General features: G+C 35.1%; 1 protein-coding gene across 1 annotated transcript in view; it reads left to right on the top strand.

Annotated features, from left to right (window-relative positions):
* SRP68 (signal recognition particle 68) overlaps positions 1–25,876 on the top strand; it is a 63,333-nt gene that overhangs the window by 14,454 nt on the left and 23,003 nt on the right. The window contains exons 4-9 of the mRNA XM_031965850.1: positions 8,586–8,781; positions 9,403–9,485; positions 10,138–10,247; positions 10,711–10,793; positions 11,418–11,558; positions 24,721–24,819. Of these exons, the coding sequence (XP_031821710.1) occupies positions 8,586–8,781; positions 9,403–9,485; positions 10,138–10,247; positions 10,711–10,793; positions 11,418–11,558; positions 24,721–24,819 (712 nt within the window). The remainder of the gene's footprint in view (positions 1–8,585; positions 8,782–9,402; positions 9,486–10,137; positions 10,248–10,710; positions 10,794–11,417; positions 11,559–24,720; positions 24,820–25,876) is intronic.

The following is a 25,876-nucleotide window of genomic DNA, read 5'->3' as shown; positions in this document are numbered from 1 at the left end:
AGGGACCAGGATGTGCCAAAATGTTTGTGACAGCCCTGTTTGTAGTGGCCAGAAACTGGAAAATGAATGGATGTCCATCAATTGGAGAATGGTTGGGTAAATTGTGTTATATGAATGTTATGGAATATTATTGTTTTGTAAGAAATGACCAGCAGGATGAATACAGAGAGGCTTGGAGAGAATTACATGAACTGATGCTAAGTGAAATGAGCAGAACCAAGAGATCATTATATACGTCAACAACGATACTGTATGAAGATGTAATCTGATGGAAGTAGAATTCTTTGACAAAGAGACCTAATTCAGTTTCAATTGATCAATGATGGACAGAAGCAGCTACAACCAAAGAAAAAACCCTGGGAAATGAATGTAAACTGTTTGCATTTTTTTTTTTCTTCCCGGGTTATTTTCGCCTTCTGAATCCAATTCTCCCTGTGCAACAAGAAAACTTTTTGGATCTGCACACATATACTGTATCTAGGATATACTACGACATATTCAACATATATAGGACTGCTTGCCATCTAGGGGAGAGGGTAGAGGGCGGGGCGGGAGGGGAAAATCAGAACAGAAGTGAGTGCAAGGGATAATGTTGTAAAAAAATTACCCTGGCATGGGTTCTGTCAATAAAAAGTTACTATAATTAAAAAAAAAAAAAAAAAAAAACTATCGTCTTAGTTTAGGCCCTCATCACCTCTTGATTATATTATTGCAATCACCACCTAATTGTCTCCCTGCTTCAGTTCTTTTCTCATTCAGGTCTATCCTAGACATTGCTGTCAAAATAATTTTCTTTTAAATCATATCTGACCACATGATTTGCCTGTTTGTTGGAATCTTTACAAAGTGTTGTCATTAGAGTTGATAAAAACAATAATTATCTAATTTAGTTCAGTATTTCTGATTTGATCTTACAAGGAGATGTTATGGGCCAGAAGAAACAAGGTACTAAGTACAACTGATAGAAACAAGGATTGTGTTCACACCTTTAGAGAACTCGTATAAGCAAGAAGTATTTCAGTACTTGTTGGAGTTCACACATTTGGGAGATTTCAGGGTTTAGTATGAGATATCCAAATTCACACCTCCCTTGAAGCTCTTAGGGCCAGAGAGCACACTGGGAGATATCCCACAATCCCACTTTTGAAGAAGGAGCATAAATAGAGCTTCAGGGAGCCAGTCAGGAAGAGTTACTTCTGAACATTGACTGGGATTGGAGAGAAGCACTCTGGGAGGAAGCCCACAAGTCCTCTCTCCGAGGCAAGAGAGATTCATTGTATCTTCCACCTTGGTGCTGGCTGGAGGCTGAAGAAAGCAGAGGCAAAGGACAAAGCTGCAAGACCTCTTGGAACCAAGCAGAGAGATAGGCCTCTAAGAAAACTAACTGGGCTATTTTGGAGAAAGCAATAAAAAAAGATCTGAACTTTTAGCACCTGGCTGCATTTGGGTGATAATTTACTCTGAACCAAAACTAAGGCTGCCTCCAGAAAACCTCCCCAAGAAACCTGCTCTCAGAGAGAACCATCATATTATTATAAGTACATATGTCCTTGGTTCTCTATGGAAAAAGAATTGGATTTAGACGAGTGGAAGTTAAGAGGAAAAAAACTGGGTGAATAATACAGATCTAATTCAAACTCAATGCAGTGGAAATTAGAGAGGATCTTTTTTATAATAAAAATGGACCTGACTCAATTTCAAAGACATAATTAATACATACAACTTAATACAACTGGCTATAAGAAGTTATTTAAGTATTAGAATGAAGAAAAAGAAAATGCATCAGGGAGAGGTGCCAACTAAACTAGGTGAAAATTCAGATAATAATGGAGTTAAGTACAATTCTGAGTGTGATATTTCACAGCAGGAGGAATTAGATCATTCCACATCTCATGACCCTCCCCCCTCAATTAACCCTTCATGGATAGAGGAAGAAGGGGGAGGGAGAGAGGCAGAAACACAGTCAGCTTCTCCTGTGAAACAGAATATGACAAGATGAGAAGAGGCATTCATTAAAGCAAAAAATGAAGGAGAAGATATATCTGATTTTATAAATGCATATCCTGTCATTGAAAAGCTTGACTCTTCAGGTCAAAAAGAGAGAAAATACACTCCTTTTAATTTGGAAAAAATTAAAGATTTGCAAAGGGGTTGCACTCTTTATGAGGTTACATCATCTTATGTGAAGATGTTACTAGATAATTTGTCTTATGAAATCTTAACCCCGAATGATTGGAAATTCATAGCGAGGACATGCTTAGAACTGGGACAAAATTTATTGTGGCTTTCAGAGTATCATGCATTATGTGGGATTCAAGCCCAATGCAATAGGCAAACAGGAGCTATTGGACAAATCACTTTTGACCAACTACCAGGTAAAGGTCAGTATGAAGAGAATTCAGAACAGATTTATTATCTCATACCAGTACATGAGCAAATTTCTAAGGCTGCAATAAAAGCTTGGAATTCTCTCCCTGGACAGAAAGATGGAAGTAAAGCTTTCACAAAAATAGAGCAAGGTCCCAATGAACCTTTTGCAGATTTTGTGGGATGTTTGTAAATAACTGTAATAAGAACCATTGGAGATAATGCTGCCACAGAAATAATGACCAGACATCTGTCTAAGGAAAATGCCAATGAGGTTTGCAAAAGAATTATCTGGGGACTAGACAAAGATGCTCCTTTAGAGGAGATCATAAGACTCTGTGCCATAGTGGGGCACAAATGCTTATTAAACCAAACTGATGAACATGGACAGACAGGGTCCCTCTTGGCAAGGGACTTATAGAGAAACTCATAGATGTTTTCAGTGTGGAAAAGTTGGACATTTGAGAGTGCATTGTAGATATGGAGATAGAATGAGAAGACAGAGTGAGAGAAAACCCAAAACCCCATGTCCAAAATGTAACAGAGGCTTTCACTGGACCTCTGAATGTAGATTGACCCAGAGGAATGAGAGGCAGGGCCCAGCTCCAAGGTATCAATCAGAAGATAGGTGGGGCATGATAGCAGCTGAGGTTACACCCAGAAAGTCTTTAGAAATTCAGGACTCTGATATCATCAACCAACAGAAAAGCAATCAGGATTACAGTTGGGGAGAATATAGGCCTTTTAACACAACAGAGCAGTGTCCAGTGCAAACAGCTCCACTATCTTTAGATAATTGCCAGGTGATGTGGAGAGATCCAAAAAGTGGTAAATAGAAGGGAATTAGATAGGTTAACTGCATGGGGAAGAGAGTTTGCTTGTATCTCCACAGGTAGAGAAGGAATCAGATGGATGCCAACGAACCGTATTCGCCTTGTCCATCAGAGAGAAACAGAAAAAGCAGAAAAACCTCAAAACAAAGGAGAAGATTTAAGAAACATCTGACACTGAAAGAGCATGGCTGACAATGAGACTGTTAAAATAACTTTAAAATCTTAAGGAATTATTGGATTCCCTAACACAAGATGAGACTGTTTCAGGTTCTTGAAAAACCAACAAGAATCATTGAATTCCCTGAGATGAAAAACTGTTGATGAGACTATTGCAGTACCCCAGAGCTTACAGGAATTATTGGATTCCTGGCACATGAACTAATGGACAATAGGTTCCTTTTGGACTTATGGACATGTGTAAATTCTTCATGTTGATTCATGTTATTTGTTACATTACTACTAGCCTGTGTTATATTGCTATGTGCTTATGTAATTATGTGTAATGCCTCCCATATTGATCGATTTATGTACACCTTGTTTCATACCTGTTTCAAGTGACCCCCTTTAGAAACCTGGTAATCTGATTTGATTTTCTATTTCCTTTGGTGTTTTCATCTCCCTTCCTGAGATGTCAGGGAGGGCATGACCACCTTCTTTTTATGGTGTTTTCACTCCTTTTTTGAGCAGTCAGGGAAGGCGTGATCATCTTCTTTTTGGGGTTCTCATCTCCTTGAGAAGTCAGGGAGGTCATGTCCACCTATGTTCTAAATCAAAAGAAAGGGGGAGATGTTAGAATCTTTACAAAGTGTTGTCATTAGAGTTGACAGAGACAATAATTATCTAATTTAGCATGGTTCAGTATGATTGATTTGATCTTACAAGGAGATATTATGGGCCAGAAAAAACAAGGTACTAAGTACAACTGATAGAAACAAGGCTTGTGTTCACACCTTTAGAGAACTCATATAAACAAGAAGTATTTAAGTACTCATTGGAGTTCACACATTTGGGAGATTTCAAGGTTTAGTATGAGATATCCAAATTCACACCTCACTTGAAGCTCTTAGGGCCAGAGAGCACACTGGGAGATATCCCACAATCCCACTCTTGGAGAAGGAGCATAAATAGAGCTTCAGGGAGCCAGTCAAGAAGAGTTATTTCTGAACATTGACTGGGATTGGAGAGAAGCACTCTGGGAGGAAGCCCACAAGCCCTCTCTCCGAGGCAAGAGAGATTCATTGCATCTTCCACCTTGGTGCTGGCTGGAGGCTGAAGAAAGTAGAGGCAAAGGACAAAGCTGCAAGACCTCTTGGAACCAAGCAGAGAGATAGGCCTCTAAGAAAACTAACTGGGCTATTTTGGAGGAAGCAATAAAAGATCTGAACTTTTAGTACCTGGCTGCATTTGGGGGATTATTTACTCTGAACCAAAACTAAGGCTGCCTCCAGAAAACCTCCCCAAGAAACCTGCTCTCAGAGAGAACCATCATATTATACTAAAGAAGAAAAACACCAACACCTATTCTTCCTTCTAGGCAACTACAATGGCTTCCTGTTGTCTCTGATATAAAATGTAAGCTCATTTTAGTTTTTAGAGTCTTCACTACCTCGCTCAAACCTATCTTAACTTCCCTTCCACTATTCTTTGATCCAGCCAAATTGGCCTTCTCTCTTTTTGTCACTTATGATACTCCATGTCCTATCTCTGTGCCTTTGCTTGACTGTCCAGCACGCCTAGAACTTACTCCTCTTCTGCCTCATAGAATCCCTCTCTTCCTCTAAGATAGACCTCAAGTATCATCTGCATAAAACCTTTTCTGATGATCTCTCCAGCTTCTATTGCCTTCCTTTCAATATTGCCCTCTGTTTAATTACTTTGTATATATTTATTTTTGTTCACTATATATATATATATATATATATATATATATATATATATATATACACACACACACATATGTATGTGTATGTTTTTTTTACATTGTGTTAGTGGAAATAGGGATTATTTCATTCTTAATATTTTCTCCCCAGCACGTTACCCTACTGCCTAGTACCATAGATGCAAACTGCGTAATGTGTTACTTCCACCTAAACTTGTGTCAGCTAGGTGGTGAAGTAGATAGAATGCTTAGCCTGGAGTGAGGAATACCTTCATTCAGATCCTCAACATTTCCTAGTTGTGTGACCCTGGGCGATTCATTTAACCCTGTTTGCCTCAGTTTCCTCATCTGCAAAATGAGCTAGAGAAGGACATGACCAACCACTCCAGTATCTCTGCCAAGAAAACTCCAAATGGAGTCACAAAGAGTCATATACAATTGAAAAATGACTCAACAACAATAACAACAACCCTGTGTCCCTTTTTTGATTATCCTCTAGAATGTGGGGACTTTTCCTCTATCCTCACTCAGCAAATTTCCCCTTTATTCTTGAAATTATCAGTCATTTTCTTTTACCTCCTTATTTCAAATAAAGTCTGGTTTTCTCTGAGGCTAAATGCTTTAGACCTATTTCATTGGAGATATCTTCATCTGCTCTCACAGACTCAGGAGGATGGCATTACACCCTGCTCCTTTCTGCTCCTTATTGTCATTTCCACATTTCTCTTCCATCTTCCTTCAATAACTGTTCTCTGAAAGAACTCCATTTCTCCCACCTTGTCATCAGCTACTGATCTTTAGGTTACTCTTCCAACTTTCTGAATAAATTTAGTACGTGATTTATGAATGATATATGGATGATGAGCTATTCTTTTCCTCACTATCATCCTTTAGGATTTCAGTATTCATCTGATGACTCTCTCTAAAATCCTGACCAATACAGTTATTCAGATCCAAATTCCTTGTGCGTCTTCATTTAGCTTCATTTATATGTCAACGTGATCACACTTCAGACCTCACCATTTCATAGAAATATACCACTTTTGGATTTTGAGAATTTTGAAATTTTACTTTCTAACCGCAACAGCTTGTGTTGTTTCTCTTTCACTCATGCTAAACTTAATGGTTGTGTGTATCAAAACCTACTGTCTTTTGATTCCTTCCCTACTTTTCAGGTCCTTTTCCTTCATTTTGACTTCATTCCTCATTCAGTCTTGACTATGTAATCTATTAGTTTATTTCACTAGTTTACTACTTAGAATCACTCTATTCACTCTTACTTTATTCTTAACTTGCTTTCATTGTTCCTAGGTAATAGCTATTACCCAGTTTCTTCAGTTCTCATAAATTGCTGAGTGATTCTATAGAAAGTCATGAAATCAGGTTAATTTTACCCACTATAAATTTACAGTAGATAAACGTCAGCTGGGCTTTTACTGCCCCTTAACAACCTATCCACTCCATCAAGTACTCTCCAGCTCGTTATGCACAGTGATTATTTCAGACTTTCTGCTCTTATAAAGTCTTCAAGCCTATTGCCCCATTATTTAACAACTTTCATTTCTGTTCCATGAGATTGAGAATCTAAAGGGAACTCCCTCAGATCCTCCCATCCTAAAAAACGTTCAGCAGCTTTACTCACTTAACTTCTTTGTTATAGTCATAGAAGAATAAATATCCCTGTTCTTCCATAAAGCCAATTCATTTATCTTTATCATTAATCTCTTCTCTTTATACCTCTTCAGGGACTTTGATCTAGCAGTCATTCCCTCCTATACATCTTGCCCCCATTAGATAGTTAACAAATAGCCCTTCTTTTTTTTTTTTTTTTTTTTTTTTTGGAGGAGTGGGGTTGTTTGTTTTGTTTTGTTTTGTTTTTACATAGAAAAGGATTTTATTTTCTCAAGCTTCAATTGACTACCATAATAACAATGATTTTCAGTGTTGAATGAAACCCAAGCTTAACATCTAAATTGTAATATATAATATCAAACTATCGTCCCTTTTTAAGGGACAATTTTAAGAATCATACTATTTGCCTTCAAACAGTGGGAGAGATAGATTAATTCTGGTTGGCATGTCATAATTTCATTAAAACCACATTTACTAAGACAAAACTTGATAGTTTGAACACATTTGCTCTCTTCCACCTCTGTATTTGTCTCATTTTATCATATGTTAAAAAATGTGAATGTCTGATTAGCTTTTGGAAAAAGAGACTATCCACTTCATTGTTTTACTAATATGGAAAATAGCTTTTATTTAGATCTTTTACCCTTTCCTTTTTGTTCTGCATTCCCGGCCACCTTTTGATCCATTCTTCACAATGCAGTCAGCCTTATCTTTTTTTATGCAAATCATTCAACCTTATTAAATCTCTGTGTCTTATGTAAAATGAAATGCTCTAGACGCTTTGATCTGGTTGTGCTACTCCAGCTCAAAAACCTTCATTGGTTCCCTGTTGTCTATTGCATGAAGGTGACGCTTCCCAAGTACTTAAGTCCCTCCACAATCTTCCATCAGCTTTATTTGCTTCATACCATTTTCCATCTTAAAGTTCATGATTTTGAGATTGTGGACTCTTCTGTACATGTAGGCGTGTTTTGCACATTCCTGCCTCCATTTTGTTGCCCTCAATGTTTTCTCAGAGAAGAATGTTTTTCACTCTTCTTCAGCTTTGCCTATTGAATTCCTGTTTAGCTTTCAAGGCTGACTAAAACACAATCTCTTCTCTGAATGTTTTCCCCTTTTTGACATCAAGTAGCAATTGTTTGTACATCTCTAATGGATTTGTGTTATAATATATTTTTGTGTCTGTCCTCTCTCTGCTGGACTGTGTTACAAATGTCCAGTCAGTTAATTTGTTCAGTGTTCCGTGTTATATGTAATATGTATTGAGTGCTAGAGATACAAAAAAGGACAAATAAGCAGTTCCTGTTTTCAAGGACTTCACAATCCATTGGGGGAGATAGCATGCCAAAAACTATGCATAAATAAGATATAGATAGGGAAAATTTTATTTAGTCTTGGAAGGAAGGCACTGTCTTATCTAAGTTTTGTATATTCCTCTCTTGAGTAGCAGAGTGCTCTGGACATTAGGTACTTAATAAATAATTTCTTGATAACTTCTGTGAAGGAGAACTGTGATAAATTTTGACTATATTGTGGTTATATCAATGGAGAAAAGGTGGGAAGAAGTTAGTTTGGGGGAAAAGATGATTGGCATATCAGTTATGTTGTATTTTAGAGAGTGATAGTTTCCCAAGGAAAATTTCTGGTTAAGTAAATAAAGATATCTTTATTTACTGGAGCATATGTAGTCAGGACTAAAGAAATTTGGCACTCAGTGGCTTAGAGCTATGAAGGTAGATGAATTTTCTGAGGGGGAAGTGTAAAGATCTGAGAAGGGGACTCTGGGGGAATGTATTTAAACCTGATGTCCATGCCTTATTTTCTCTCTAATTTTCCCTTTTTTCTCTTTTCTATACCTTGTTTCTTCTGTCAAGATACTTGCTTTTGATTTTGATGGATGCTGAAAGAGCCTGGAGCTATGCCATGCAGCTTAAACAAGAAGCAAATACTGAACCTCGAAAACGGTTTCATTTGTTATCTCGACTTCGAAAAGCCGTGAAGCATGCTGAGGAGTTGGAACGCTTGTGTGAGAGTAATAGGGTGGATGCCAAGACTAAACTAGAGGCTCAGGTTAATGTCAACATCCAGTTTTACTTTTTTGAGTAGAGGAGAAGATAACTATTGGTTTTGGGTTGTTTTGTTTTTCACTTAAAAGAGTTCTACATGTTATAAACTGACATTTGGGAGAAACTACTTGTTTAGGCTTTTTTAGAAAGATATAATTGGAGTTTCTTGAGTTTTTGATGGCCACCTAAATGACTTCTTAGAGACAGTACCTTTTTATCTGGTTATAGAAAGTTTTTTTCTTTTAACATTCTGACAGGTCAATAAGAAATAACCAGCTATGAAGCTACTTTTTCTTTTTTGAGAGAAAGAAGGAGAAAATAAACATTTCCATTTCATAGTTATCTTCAGATGACTGCAGACCTCATTCTAGCCAGTTAGTTGTAAGCTAATTTTTTTAATCTTCTCATAAAGAAAACAATTGTTAAATTAGAAAATAAATGCCATATAGTTATGACAAATGTTCTAGGTTTCATAACCTCTTTGGATTATATTTTTGTTTTTAATAAAGAATGAGTGATTGATGCCAATTTTTATATTAATAAGTAAATAGATAGAGATTCACTTCCAACACAGATTTTGTGAAACATATTAATGAAATTAAGCTTCATTCTCTGAAAATTTTAGGCTTACATGGCTTACCTAACAGGAATGCTGCGCTTTGAACACCAGGAATGGAAGGCAGCAATGGAGGCTTTTAACAAATGCAAGTGAGTATTCCTTTCCTTAAGCTTTTTTTTTGTTCCAGTTGAGTATAATTAAATTGGATACATAATTTCAAATCTAGTTCTGTGCTTAGTTTTACAGCTGTTGGAGTGGTTTCTTTTTCTATGGAGCTGTGATTTTTATAGTACATTCATTGTGGAAATAAGCAGCCTATATCATCTTATAAAGAAGAAATCGAGTAAAGGATGTCATCAGAGAAATGTATTTCCAAAAAAGATAGGATGATTGTATCGGTCATGTGGTCATGTGGCAAGAATGAGGGATAGCCTGTGGACAGTAATGTTCTTTACTAGTATCCATGCGGTGTTTGGAAAAGATGGGGAAGGAAGGGTTCTAGTACATTATATGCACTGTATGTAGTGATCTTATGGGAGGATATAGACACAGGTTGTACAAGAGATGGAGGAATGAATAGATTGTAAGCAGCATTGTTGGAGGGAACATTCATTTTGATGAACACTCATATCATTTTGAGTATAGTTTGCCAATTTTGCTATGTTGGTACAAAGATTTTTTTGCCATGAATTAATAGCTTTCTAAAAGTGTTTCTATAATTTTTAGCCTACCTATGGAAATTTTTTTTTCAGCATCAGAGTAGTAATAGCCATTTAAATGTAACTTTTCTCTTTCCCCCAGAACCATCTATGAAAAGCTAGCTAGTGCTTTTACTGAGGAACAGGCTGTATTATATAATCAACGAGTGGAAGAAATTTCACCCAACATACGCTATTGTGCCTATAATATTGGTAAGCAAAGTATTAAAGTAGAATAACCTATTTTAACTTGAGGCCCATCAGCAAGAAGAATAGTGATTCAATTCTGGTGGCTTTTGGAATTTACTTAAAATTTTCCCTTTAGCACTGACAAATTGTCATTCTAATAGAAATGTAGATAAACTAACTGTGTTAGGGGATATAAAAGAAAATTTCATTCTCTTTGTTGTTTCAATTTTATATCATTCTGAATGATGTCTATGTACTGAGTGATATGTTCATTTTTAAAGCATTATTGATTATTTCATTCAAGTTCATGCTTTTTAAAAGAATAAGCCTTTAGATTGTTGATTAGTTTTGTTTCTTGAAACATTTAAATGTATTTAACATTTAAATGGGGCTTATATAAAATCCTTTTAAAATCTCTTTGAATCTAGAGAGACATTGAAACCATTGAGTAGAACTTTGGAGATCTTCAATTCTTTCTTTCTCTTAGGGGACCAATCAGCTATTAGTGAATTGATGCAGATGAGGCTAAGGTCTGGTGGTACTGAGGGTCTTCTGGCTGAGAAATTAGAGGTAATTCACTGTATATTTGTTTTTTAATACTTAAGTTTTTCATAAGCTAAGTACTGTGTGTGTACCTCAAGTTGGTACTTTATCAATACATACAAACATGTTTTTAAAATGTATAAATAGGTAACTAACACAAGCAGTGTACTCCATTTATATATCACCTGTTGTCTCTTACTAATGGCTAAAAGTAAATATAAATAGCAGTTATTTCTGTTTTGGCTAGAAACCCTGAGTATCTTCACCTCCCAGATTGTTTTATTATTTTTTATTTTTTATAAGTTAAAAAAAAAATTTCTTTGCCTGGTTTCTTACCTGGTCTTAGTCACTGAGTGGGCATTGTCTCAGTCAAAATGAGACAAAAATGAAACAAAAAAAGACTGTAATTTTAAAAGACCACGGTATGCCATCTTCATTTGTCCTGATCTGTATCTGCCCATTGGATCCATATAGTTCTGCAGGCAAGAGTGACACTTGTGACTTTGCACAGCCCTTTCTCACTTAAATCCAATTCGCTTGCAAGTCTTAGCATTATCTTCCTGATGTCATGGTCCTTTTCAGGAACAACAGAATTTGTTGCCCCTTATATCAAAAACTAAATAGCCTTTTCTTTTTTTTTTTAATTCCTAGTCATTGATCACTCAGACTCGAGCCAAGCAGGCGGCTACTATGAGTGAAGTAGAGTGGAGAGGGAGAACTGTTCCAGTAAAAATTGACAAAGTGAGGATCTTCTTACTGGGATTAGCTGACAATGAAGCAGCCATTAATCAGGTAAAAATGAAAGTTCCTTTTTTTTTTTCTTTTTGGGGGAAGGAGGAAGAGAATCATTGATATATATATAAAGGTCATTTTAATCAACAAACACTTATTAAGCATTTCCTGTATTCAGTACAAAGAAAAAGCCAATAGATGCTGCTGTCAAGAAGCTTATATTCTAATAGGAAGGAGGAGGTGGGAAGACAACAAATTAGAAATCAGAACTACAAGATAATAGTACATAAAAGATTTGTGCATTATACAGTAGTTTTTTACTTTATTGAATCCACATATGCATTCTCTTTTAAACTTTTTTGGGCAGGTAGGTGGAGCAGTAGACAGATACTTCTTAACTTTGGTCAAATCACTTACTCCTGCTTACCTCAGTTTCTTTTGGTGACAGTTGTCTAGTGTGGCTAGAGTATAAAATAAAGGAAGAGGATCAGTTTAAGGTAAAGCTGGAAAGGAAAGATAGTGCTACATTGTAAAGAGTTTCAAATACCAGGCACAGGAATTTGAACCTTACTCAGTTGTACTTAATAGACTAATCTTTCAGGAAAATAGTCTAATACCAGTATTAAGTATGGATTGGATTACCAAAGAAAGTGCCTAGAAGCAGTACCCAGATCAGAACAGCTCATTTCCCAGGAGTGCCAAAGTGTCCCTAGTAACCCTTCCATAGATGTCAAAGAGTTCTAAAGGCACAAATGCCAAAGGACTCAGTAAATTAGGGCTAACCCAAGCAGGTTTAACCACCCCACCAAAAGGGCAATAGATGTTCGACCCCTGGCTTTGGGCAAAAGCTGCAGTTCAGGAATTAATGCTAGAGAGATGAGTAAATCAAAGAAAATACTTATGAGCATCTAGAATATGGTAAATCTAAAGATTACCAAAAAGATGAGAGTAACAGTATAGTAACTACAGTCAGAGGCTTAAAAGAAAAAAATGTCTTTCCACAAGGACTATGTACATATTTGAATAAATGAAGCAAAAACTAAAGAATTCAAGAAAAACTTAAAGAAAAAAAATTGAAAGAAAAATAAATAACTTGGAAGAGGAAGTCCTGGTAAAGTTTCCCAAAGTAACATATTTTCTGAAAACTAAAATAGATCAAAAAGAAATCAGTGACTCCATAAAGACAGCAAGAAATATTAAGAAAAAAAAATAAAAGATTTAGAAAAATAGAAGAAAATATCAGACATTTAATATAAAAATGTTAATCTGATCAATAGATTAAAAAGATAATTTAAGAAGCACTGTTGTCTCTGAAAATTAATTATTTTTAAAGCCAAGACGTTATATATTAAAAAATAATAATAAATACTCAAATCTATTAGAATCATCAGGCAAAGTGAAAATAGGAAGAGTCCATTGAAATCTTTTTTTTTAAACCTTTTGATAATAGCTTTTAATTTTCAAAATGCATGCCAAGATAGTTTATAGTTTTCAACATTTACCCTTGCAAAACCTTGTATTCCAAATTTTCTTCCCTCTCTTTTCCCAATCCAATATAATTATTACTGTTATAATTCTGGAAATTCTGGAAAAAATGCCAAACCAAAAACTTTTGGGAATGTCATACCCAAAGTCCAGAGGTCTCACATCAAAGAAACAATACTGCAAATATACAGATAGAAACCGTTCGAGTGTCAGGTACCCCAGTCAGGGTCATATAAAAAAGTTAGCAGCTTCTGTTAGTAATAAGAGAATTTAAAAGACATGGTTCCAAAAGAAAGCCAAGAAAAACTTCCCCTTCCAAATGGAGCAGAATTCTATAGCAGAAAATTGACCTTTAATTGAATTGAGGAATTTCACGAATTTCTGATAAAGAGATTAGAATCAAGGAAGAACTTCGAAATGCACATACAAGAATTCAGAGAAATTTTGGGACTTGCATTTATTTGAAAAATTGAAAAAAATTGTATGATGATAAAGTGCTAACATTTGATTAAAAGGAGAAAAAACTAAATGTCCTTTCAGAACCATAATATTTTCAAAGGATATTGAGGAAGTCACATAAGAAAAAAAGGCCTTCAGGTCTGGATTGGTTCTATTAAAATTTGAAGAAGGGAAAGGGAAGGGGAGATAAAAAGAATATACTAATATAGAAAGGAGGAAGATGAGAAGAACTAGTATGACATGGAGAATCATGGTTTAATAGAAAAATCTTTTTTATCTTATTCTGTGTGCATTGAAATGAAAGCAAATGTTCCCTCTTCCACCTCTACCTTTGGTGTTTAAATTTAGAATTTAAAAAAAAGAAGAAAAGGATTGATTAGAATGTGAAGACAAATTGGAGTATATTGAAATAGCGTAGCAAGATTGTTATGAGAGTCATTATTAGAATGGCCATACTAGGAACGGGGAACAAATGAAAAAGATACTGTAGAGGTAAAATCATTATGAGTTTGGTAGCTAATTGAAAATGAAAGGTAAAGGACAAAGGAATAATCAGAGATACACGAAGATCAGAAATTGGAGATTACATTAGTGGTAATACCACTGATAGTAGTGAAATTAGAAGAAACCAGAAGTATGGAAAAGATAATAAATGGGACAGCTAGGTGGCGCAGTAGATAGATCACCAGCCCTGAAGTCAGGAGAACCTAAGTTCAAATCTGGTCTCAGACTTCACACTTCCTAGCTGTGTGACCTTGGGCAAGTCAGTTAACCCAAATTGCCTCAGCAAATAAATAAATAAAAAATAAACTTTGCTTGAATGTGTAGTATTTGAGATTCTAGTGAAACATTCAATTTGGCTAATCAAGAAAAGTAGATCTGACACTCAAAAGTGAGGTCAGATCTAGAAGTAGAGATTTAGAAATTATTTGTATAAAGCTTATAGTTTTAAGTTGTGGGAGTAAATTAGATTTCCAAAAATGAGATAAAGGATCAAGAGCTATATTCTTAAATAAAATCAGCAATGTCATTTTTAAAAAAAGTTTTATTGATGCCTAATTTATTATACTAAAGTTAATTCCCAACATTACCTTCCTTTATATTGAATCTATGTCAGGAAAACCTTAGGAATTTGAGCTATCAAAAAAGTAAAATGGGTTGCCTTGAGAAAATGTGCATTTCCTCTCATTCCAAGCAGATGATTATTTGATTGGTACTTTATGGTAGAAAATCCTGTCGAGTATTATTTAGATGGATACTAAGGTACCTTGCCATTCTCACATTCTGTTATTCTGTGAATCTTTCCTTTGTACAACAGTAATGACAGGAAGTTTAAAAAAAAAAAAAAACAAAGTAACTACAGTCATAGTTTTTGTAGCATTCTGTTCCTTTAGTCCCCCACCTCTACTGAATCAATTCACTGCTGAATTCAGTAGTGTTTTCATTTACATATAATTCTTGAGTATGCTCTTTGATTTACTTACCTCTGAAGGCTATTAGCAAGTCCTCATGTTTCTTTCAATTCTTCATAGTCATAATTTCTTATATTGCAGTAATATTGTACCCTATTCATATATCACATAATATATGCCTTTCCCCATCTAATGGATACTCACTGTTTCCAGTTTTTTGTGTGTAACCCTTATTTAAAAGTGGAAAAGATATATTTATTAATTATAGGATACCCTGTGTCATTGATATTGAGGATAATTGGTAATCTTGTAAATTTCATCTTTAGCTAAGAATCCTAGTATTCATTGAAACAAGTAATTGGTCAGTTATATTTAGACTAAAAATAGGAAAGGTGAAGGAGCGTCTAATGGTCTGTGGGACCTTGAGGAAGCCATTTTACTTTCTTAGGACCACTATTTTCTGTAAGATAAAATGTAGGCATTGTGCTAGGTGATCTCGCAGTTTGCCTATGTCCTGTGTCCAGTAGGTGGTGCAGTGCCTTCCTGTTTGTTTCTTGTTCCTTTTGCCTAAAGGAGCTATGGAGGTATTTTCCCTTTGTAATAATATTTATCCTTTTGTTTCTTGGAAAAATTTAGTCTCTCTTTTCTCTGTTCTTTGAGAGAATATATTCAAACCAGAATATTTTCCTGATATAACTGTGGTATTTGTCTTTCTTCATAGGTTGGCCTTTGTATTAGAAGGTAATGTTACATAGTGATGTTTGCTACCAGTTATACAATTAAAGTCTCCCAAGATCATTTATCCTCTGTTGAACCTGGTTTGGGTAAAGCTGATAATATTTAGGGTAGGTGTGCTAAATCGTAGGTATTGTCTGGGATAAATCATACTTTAAGAGCACTGCATATATTGCTAGATGCTATTGAATGATCAATGAAGGGGTAGAAAAGACAATGTCTAGAGCCACCTATTTATACAGAATTTTTTGTGTTGAGAAATCTTATTTCATTTTTCATCAGAAAGCATATTTCCATTGTACTTCTTAAGTAGTATTACCCATATCTGCTATGTGTGATTATTATTTTCTCTTGTCATATGCTTAATCAGAGACTCAAGGAACAAAACTGAAATGAGCACTGGAGAATCTTGGGTAACCCTACTGTCTTGGTTGTGGCAGAATACTTTCTTTCAGAGTCAGGCTGTGGTAATGAACATAAATTGTGTATAGGCACCCTTCCTTTGCAGAATTCATATATGTCAACAATGAGTAACATTAAATTTAAAGTTAATTCAGTTAAATTTGTTGTCATGCAGAGCACAGAGATCAATGAAACTTACAGTTTAGGAGAGACCAAGATTAGTAGCCTAGTTAAGTAAGAATGTTGTAGGTAGGCAAAGGATAAAGCCAGCATACTTTTTAGTGTGTGGAAGAATAAATAACTATTCTAGATTTAGTCAGGCTAAAAGTTCAGGATACCTTGTTTTAAGCAAGATGAGTCCAACTTCTGTAAAAAGCCAGTACCTTTAAAGTAGCAGGCAAAAATCATGGATCCAGAGATGTGAGACAAGTTCAAGGTCAGCAAAGGCAAAGAAAAATAAGTGGAACAACATGAAGAGGAATCAGCAAATGGTAGTTGTTTGTTTTTTTCTCTTCTTCTAGGGTGAAATACATTTACTCTCTATCTTAGCTTATATTCTTTTCTACATAGTCAAGCAAAGAAGGTTTGAAGCCTAAAATAGCTGGCTGGAAAAAGGATTCTAAAATCAATTCACATCATTTCTTTGCTGATATTCTGATATTTGTCTATATCATAATTTTAGTTTATTTTGTTGTGTTTATTTATGAGTAGTCTTTTCATGAAAAAAAGAAGGTAGCAGTCTTGATTCAGTAAATATTTATTGTGTACCTGCTATATGTGTAAGGTACTTTTTTAATAAAGATAGCTGTGACATGGACCCTACTTTTAAGGAGGTTATAGGAAAGAATCAAAGTAATAAAAATAAATGTGGAAAAAAAAATATCTGTTAACAAGTATAAATGTCTCTGGTAAAGATGAGACATTTTATTTTCCCAGCACTTTATATCTCCTTATCTTACCATTGTCCTTTAGGTTGACTGTAATCATCAATATATGAATTTTGTACGTTTATAACATCTTTCTTAGTTTTAAATATGACATACTTGGTCTCATCTATTCTAAAAATTATTTTGAAGCAAAAGGAAACAATTTCTTGTTGGTTTTACAGATGGGGGAAATAGGTCCAATTTGGCTAAACCGCTTGCTTATTTTTTTTTTAATTTATTTATTTTTCAAAATGCATGCAAAGATAATTTTCAACATTCACCTTTACAAAACCTTGTGTTCCAGATTTTTCTCCCTCTCTCCCTACCTCCCACCTCCCTTAGATAGCAAGAAATCCAATATAGGTTAAACATATTTCCACATGTATCATACTGCATAAGAAAAATCAGATTAAAAGGGAAAAATGAGAAGAAAAAAAACAAACAAGCAATAATTAAAGGAGTGAAAATGCTATGTTGTGTTCCACACTCAGGCCCCACAGTCCTCTCTCTAGGTATAGATGGTTCTCTCCATCACAAGTCTATTGGAACTGGCCTGAAAATCATCTTATTGTTGGAAAAAGCCAAGTCCATCAGCATTGATCATTATATAGTCTTGTTGCTGTGTACAATGATCTCCTGGTCCTTCTCATTTCACTCAGCATCATCAGTTCATGTTAAGTCTCTCCAGGCCTCTCGGAAATCACCCTTCTGGTCATTTGTTACAGAACAATAATATTCTGTAATATTCATATACCCTAACTTATTCAGCCATTCTCCAATTGCTGGGCATCCATTCAGTTTTCAGTTTCTTACCTACCAAGAGGACTGCCACAAACATTCTTGCATATGTGGGTCTCTTTTCTGTTTTAAGATCTCTTTGGGATATAAGCCCAGTAGAAACAGTGCTGGATCAAAGAGTGTGCACAGTTTGGTGGCCCTTTAGGCATAGTTTCAAAGTAACAGCTTATTTATTTAAACAATAAATGGAATAGCCATTCGGGAAGGTGGAGTTTTTTTTTTTTTTTTTTTTTTGACATTGTGCTCTTTTTGTTAGATTCCCATTATTCCATTTGTATGTATTAAGAATTGTGGCTAAAGTCACACCATGAGTAGTATTTATTGGCATGCCCCTTTTTTTAATCTTACAATTCGATTTTAGGGTTATGTTAACAGTTCAAAGCTACTTCTTAGTCAAATTGTACTTGTAGAAAATGCTAGAAAACGTTAATCTACAAACTATAGTGTATATTTATTTACCTAGAATACTGTCTTCTCTTTTGGTTCACACATGTGAAAAAAAGGATAACAGAATTAGAAGTGGTCCAGAAAATGCCAACTACACAATAAAAGGGGATTGGCAAGGCACATGAAGACTAAGTAAAAGGATTAGGAACTTTGTACAAAGACAGGACATGGTGGAGAAAGAATCTAATGTATTAGATAAGGAGCCAGCCTTCAATCTAGAAGACTCAAGTCCTGCTCTGGCACATAGAATTAGAACTACAGAACTGGAGTGGTTAAAGACTTCAGCAGCCATCTAATTGATTCCTTACCCAAAAGGAACCCCCAGTATAATGCACATGACAAGTGGTTATGCAACTTCTGACTGAAAACCTCTGAGAAGGAATCCATTTCATTTCAAAGTAGCCCTTTCTACTTTTGACACTGCTAATCACATTTACCTTGAAATCAAGGCTAAATTTGCCGCATACAAATAAAACAAGTTTAATCTCTCTTCTACATGACAAACCGTTAGATATTTGAAGGCATCTATCCTGTATCCTCAAGTCTTCCTATCTTCAGACTAAATATACCCAGTTCTTTCAACAGCACCTCATATGACTTGGACTAAAGAGCCTTTTGGTCCTGGTTGACCCCATCTAGATATCCACTAGTTTTATCAATCATCCTTAAACTGTGGCATCCAGAACTGAAATAGTATTCTAGATGAGGTTTGACAAGAATATAATATAGTGGAGCTGTCAACACCTTTTTCCTGAAAACAAGACCTTTTAATATAGCCCAAGATTGCATTAGCTTTTTTTGATTGCTACATCACACTGGTAATTCATTGGACTTACAATCCACTAAAACTCTTAGAAAAGTTGCATTCTAACTAATTTTTTTTGCACTCCAGTGTAATACTTGACAGCTCTGTTGGATTTCGTGTTACTAGATTAATCCCAGGACCGTAGCCAGTCATGATCTTTCTGAATCCTGGTTATATTGTCCACTGCTTTGTTTCCCTCCCAACTTTATGTTATCTGCATATTTAATGAGCATACCATCTATGCTTTATTCAGGTCGTTGACAAGTGCAAGTATTGCACTAGAGACCTTCTACATTGACAGTGAATTATAAACAACTATTCTGAGTTCCCCATCCAACCAATTTTAAATCCCAAAAATATGTTATTGTTTAATCCATGCCTCTCCATTTTCTCCAGAAAAATAATATAAGACACTTTCTCAGAAACTTTGCTAAGACCCTTGTAGGCTACATCCACACACCATTTCCCCTCATTTTCTAATATAATAATCCTTTCAAAGAGGAAATGACCTGTTCTGGATGAAGCCCATGCTGGCTCCTTGTAATCATTGCTTCCCTTCTAGATGTTCAACAACTATCTCTCTAATGATGCATTTTAGACTTTTCCTAGTGACTGAAAGACTATAATTTGTAGACTGTTTTCTTCCATTTTTGAAAATTGGGGTGTTTGTTCTTTAGTCTTGTGGCAGCTCCCTTATTTCCCACTGAAGCATCTTTTTTAAAAAAATAAGTATTTTATTTTTCTAATACGTGCAAAGATAGTTTTCAGCATTCACTTCTGCAAAACTTTGTTCCAAATGTTTCCTTTTCTCTCCCTCCTCGTTACCCCCCCTCCTTAAGACAACAAGGAATCCAATATAGGTTAAACATGTGCACTTCTTCTAAATATTGCCAGTTGTTGAATGGATATCCATCAGTTGGAGAATGGCTGAATAAATTGTGGTATATGAATATTATGGAATATTACTGTTCTGTAAGAAATGACCAACAGGATGATTTCAGAAAGGCCTGGAGAGACTTGGCATGAACTGATGCTGAGTGAAATGAGCAGGACCAGGAGATCATTATATACTTCAACAACAATACTATATGATGACCAGTTCTGATGGACCAGGCCATCCTCAGCAACGAGATCAACCAAATCATTTCCAATGGAGCAGTAATGAACTGAACCAGCTATGCCCAGAAAAAGAACTCTGGGAGATGACTAAAAACCATTACATTGAATTCCCAATCCCTATATTTATGCACACATGCATTTTTAATTTCCTTCACAAGCTAATTGTACAATATTTCAGAGTCTGATTCTTTTTGTACAGCAAAATAACGTTTTGGTCATGTATACTTATTGTGTATCTAATTTATATTTTAATATATTTAACATCTACTGGTCATCCTGCCATCTAGGGGAGGGGGTGGGGGGGTAAGAGGTGAAATTGGAACAAGAGGTTTGGCAATTGTTAATGCTGTAAAGTTACCCATGCATATATCCTGTAAATAAAAGGCTATTAAATAAAAAATAAATAAATATTGCCAGTTGTCATGTTCCACGAGAAAAACCAAGTGAAAATAGTTGAATTAGCCTCCTCATCAGCCAAATCCTATCCCAGAATCAATGGGCACTTCTTAAAATTTGAATCAAAGTTAATTCAAATTTAAGAGAAAGTTCAGTTAAACAATAATTAAAAGCTTACAAACTGTATTTTAGTTAAATAAAATTTCTTGTTAATTGAGGGCTTAGCCAAAAAATACTTTTGTTGTTTTTATCCTATTTTTATTTAATTTATATTTTTCATCCTATTTTTAAAATAATCTTTCTAGAGTTTTTGTCTCTTTAACTTTCTGAGAGGTAAAATATAAGAAAATTAAATCTTCCTGTGAGTTCCTTGCATTGTCTTGATATTAATGTTCTAACCAACTCATAACGGTATCAAGTTATAGAAGATGTAGGAAATTTGACTGAACTTTTTTTTAAAAAAAAAATCAAATCCTCAGTGCTCTGGGTACAGAAATAGCCTTAGAGTCAAGAAAACCTGGTTTCAAATCCTGCCTTTGACCTCTTGCTCCTGTCCAAGCAAACTACTTAATCTCTCAATGTCCTCAAGAAACTCTTAATTTTAAGATACCAGGAGTCCCCCATGCTATTGAAATCACAGGTCTTGATTTAAAAAAATAAAACCTTAACTTAATATAAGCAACTGATTTGAAGTCAGATTATAGATTTATATTCCAACTCTGTCTCTTTCTACCATTGTCTTTGGACAAGTTTTTTCCCCTATGACTCAGTTTCCTCATCTGCATAAAACTGAGACTTGGGCTAGCTCTCTCAGCTCCTTTACAATCTGAATCCTATGATTTTTAATACTCTTATAATGTGCAAATCATCAGCATTGTATTTAAGAGAAAAAAAGGAAAAATAATTTGGGTAGACAGAGCACACAAAAAAAGTAATATTATGGGGCTATGTTTGAAACATTCTTTACCTTCAGTTATCTTATTTAGATTAAGAAGAGAACAAGGAGTATTTTTTTAAAAAGTTTTTCTAATATGAAAGCTTGAGCTCGTCCCTACCAATTCTTTTATTTTTAATATTTTGGGTAAAACTGTCTTTTGATTTTCCCACTCTTACCTTCCTTCCCTCTCCATCACCCCCTGTAAATGCTGCACTGTCTTTCTGTGGGTAGTGCTCAGAATGCAGTCAGACTTGATTTGTTTTAGTACTTCTTTACCTTACCACCTTTCAGCAACTTCTGTGGATCAAGGAAAACAAACTAGGAACGTAATATGCTTTAGAAGCCAGAGGTAGTCTCTGATCCAAGGGCACGTACTTAGAGTGATTTGTCTTTTGTCTTGATTTGTCTTTTTATTGACCAGCTTTTTAAAAAAAAAAAAAAAAGAAGAAGCCTAGAAAATGATCTTGAGCTGTAGAAAAGCACATCTTGAAGTGTTTTGTCTAACTAGAATTGATCTTTTTAGGGTTTAACGTGAAATGGTAGATCTTTGGTTTTCCTGTCTTTATGTCACCAGCTTGTCCATGTTGCTCTTTCTCACTTGGAGAAATGGACCAGCAAGACCATGAGGTCATCTTTGTTTTACCATTTATCAGTCTGTTACTTGACTTTTGGAAGACCTAGGCTTAAATGGTATTCAATTAGCTACCTTTAAAAAATAGTGACAGGATGCCCCCTAAAGTGGGGTTTTTGTTATATTTATTTTGCTCTGTTGTCCTTTGATTGGTACCCTTGGTTTTGAAAATAAATTTACAAAAAGTAGTGAAAGATCCCTAATAAAGGTAAGACTTCGTGTGTAGTAGACAGTTCTGCCTTGTCCTTCCCTGCCTTAACAAAATCGTTAGCACCTCTCAGGAATAGTAGTCTCTGATTCATCTTATGTGTAGGTGTTTTGAATATACAACCAGTCAATTACCTCTCATTTCTCTCATCTTCCTTTAAGAGTACCATTAAACATTCATTGAAGCTTAGAATTTTGCTTAAGCAGTCAAAATCACCTTATGTCGTTTACTTATTCAAAGGGGTTATTAGATGACAGTTGGCAAAGAAAACATTTAATCTGAATTTTTACTTTTGAGCCCTGCCCTAGTCTCTTGTTGATACAAGCACAGAGGATGTTCTTGTTAAGCTGGTAAAACAAAACTTAATTTTTCTCCCACCGTACCTCTCATACCTTTCTCCCCAACCCATAGCATTTATTTTTAAAATAAACAGCTTTTTATTAATATCTCTGATTTTACGTCATCTCCATTTGCTGATTTATCTCTCTACCCTCCTCTTTCTCTAGGATCATCCTTTGGGGAAAAAAAAAAGTAACCAATACATCAGAAACATTCCTCTCATTTTATAGCTCTTCAAAGAAGTGGGGGAGGTCTAGGAGGACCTAGATCTTTTTAAAATGATGTGTTGACATACTTTTTTGTAGTATGTGAACTGATGAAACCTTTCATATGCCCTGCCAATATTATATCTTTTAATTATTATTATTATTATTTTTTTTTTTTAACAATTCTAAGGGCAACTAAATAGCACAGTAAGTAAAATGCTAGACCTGAAGTCAGGAATTTCTGAATTAAATTCAGCCTCAGACACTTACTAGCCATCTGACTCTGGACAAGTCACTTACCCCTGTTTGCCTCAGTCTTCTCATTTAAAAAATGAGCTGGAGAAAGAAATGGCAAACCATTCCTGTAGCTTTGCTAGAAAACCCCCAAATAGGGTCCCAAAGAGTTGGATATGACTGAAATGACTGAACTGTAACAAAATTAAGCCATTAATAATCCATTAAAAACTACTATAAGAGGAACAGATAGATGGCACAGGGGGTAGAATTCTGGCCCTGGAGACATTAGAACCTGAGTTCAAATTTGCTCTCAAGCACTTAACACCTACTAGGCAGTGTGATCTAGGGCAAGTCACTTAATCCCAATTGCCTCAAAAAAAAAAAAAAACCAACTACTACAAGCCCTCCATACTTCCAGGACACATTTTAGTTGGAAACATTTGGTCAGTGGGATGGATTAGGAATTGGAAGTACTTTGTTAGCTCTTTAGTTTGAAATAAAATGCATAATGTACAAGTTGTAATTCTTTAGTGCTTCTCATCCAAATTTGACTGTTTGCCTTGTAGATTTAAATAAGTAAGATGCATTCTAGTGGGCCACTAGGTTTAGAGAGATGACCCAGTTCTTCTTGTTTCTCTAGTGAGTTTTAAGTAGGTGAAATATTTTTATAGTTATGTCATTTTTTTTTTAAATCAGCGACTATAAAATAAACCTTATTCGTAAAAGAACAATGTTTTCATTTCTCCCCCCCCCCCCTTTTTTTTTTTAAATGAACAGACTGCCCTCTTTTTTTCTGTGGAAATGTTTGTAGAAGGTCAATTGAATGTCAAATAATTTTTAAAGATTTTATGTCTAGTTTCTGTGGGAAGTCAAATACTGTAATGGAATGTTGTTTCTTTTCATTTCACAGCAGGTCTGCCAGTAATACAAGCCCAGCTTCTTTGTTCCTTTCTTTCCATTCCTATCTGCTCAGTCAAGTTCTTTAGAATAGTAATGTGGTTTGGCATGGGTTCATTTAATGAAGCACTTTTTCATTTGCCCTATAGGTGCTCAGCCAGGCTGCATGTCCAGCAGACCTGCTGAGAATGCTCCCCTAATCATTATCTGAGTCCACATAGTTGGCCAACAAATATTTCTAATCTGCTTAATTTTTATGGTCAAGAAGAATATAACTTTGCATGTTGACAATGCTTTCTCTCTTATTGATACCTAAGAAAGAATTCTAAAACATCTGGGCCTATTAAGCTGTATTAGAAATGAGTGATTGTGCTGGCAGTATTTAGTCACTGGATATAGTCTGGCAGGGGGCAAGAAAGAAACAATGATAAACTTCTTCAGTCTCCAGTAGGAACCCTTGATATGTAGTTATAAAATATTCTATTGAAAATACTTTGCAGGCACATAGAAGGGAAGTTATACTAAGCTTATCCAGCAAGTTCCCTGTAGACTTCAGTCTACTTATTCACCTTTTCACATATATAACCATTTCAAGGCAAATAGTAACACTGAGAAGATAAATTGTATATAATATTTAAAAAGTACCAGTTGAAATGATATTTCTGGTTGTCCTAATGTTTGTGTAAATTAATCACAGAGTTCTGAAGCTATTTTGTTCTCTGATTATTAAATATTATGGTTGTCATGAAAAGCTTATTTTGTGTCTGCTACCTTTTTATTTAGGCTGAAAGTGAAGAAACCAAGGAACGTCTGTTTGAGTCCTTGCTTAGTGAATGTCGGGATACTATCCAAGCTGTCCGGGAAGAGCTAAAGCCAGATCAGGTAAAATAGTAACAGAAGACCCCTCCTTAATATATACTCCTATAATGAACTCTTAGTGCATGCAACATACTATATATTTCTTTATGTAGAATATTCATTTATCCTAGTACACATGTACTCTTACTATTTCTAGCTCTGAATGTATAAAAATATCATGTTTTTCTAATCAGTTAAGCTCAAAATCTCAACAGCTTTTATTTTTTCTTTAACCATCTATATATAGTCAATCACCAAGTCTTAATTCTTTTCTTTTATTAAAAATATATTGTTTTAACCAAGAAAAGATGCGTCTTCTTGTCTCATCCTCCTCTCCTTGTCCACTTGAAAGCATGAGAAACAAAACCCATTACAAACACGTGTAGTTGATCAAAACAAATTTCTGCATTGGCCATGTCAAAAAAAAAAAGTGTTTAATTTATTCTGAGCTGTTCAGTTTGTCCGGAGATATGTAGCATGTTTCAACATTAGTCCTCTGGAATCCTGGTTGGTCATTACACTAATTATAAGAGTTCAGCACAAAAATGTTCCATCACATTTGTATAATTCAGATTCCCACACTTTGCCATCTCAAAAAGAGCTATAAGGGTCTTGCACATCCTTAGAGTTTATTCTCAACCATCCTCCTCTCCTCCATCCGACCCTGTGCCAGTTTCCCTCTTATTTTCCTGTATGCAAAATTTATTTCTTACCAAGAATATACACACATGCACATATATGTATTTATTCTTTTAATCATTTCACATAAAAATGAGGTTCACAGATCATTCCCCACCACCTCTGCTTCCTGATTTGTATAGGTATCTCCTAGTACATACTTGCTATTTAAAACAATATTCTCTAACCTTTCCCTCTCTCTCCACTTCTTCACTCTATTCCCTTATCCATTTCTTGCTTCCATCCTTTTTCTTTTGATCATCAAGATATAACTTAATAATACCAAGACATGCCTAATTGAATTTCCTCTCTGAACTCTGATGATGGTAGGATTCAGAAGGGACACTTGTATCATCTCATATTTGTAGGTAAGCAGTTTATCTTTGTTTAGTCATTTATTAGT

This window comes from Sarcophilus harrisii, chromosome 4 (assembly GCF_902635505.1).
Source record: "Sarcophilus harrisii chromosome 4, mSarHar1.11, whole genome shotgun sequence".
In the NCBI taxonomy this organism is placed as follows: domain Eukaryota; kingdom Metazoa; phylum Chordata; class Mammalia; order Dasyuromorphia; family Dasyuridae; genus Sarcophilus; species Sarcophilus harrisii.
Note: the sequence above shows the minus strand (reverse complement) of the source record. Positions and strands in the feature narration are given on the sequence as shown.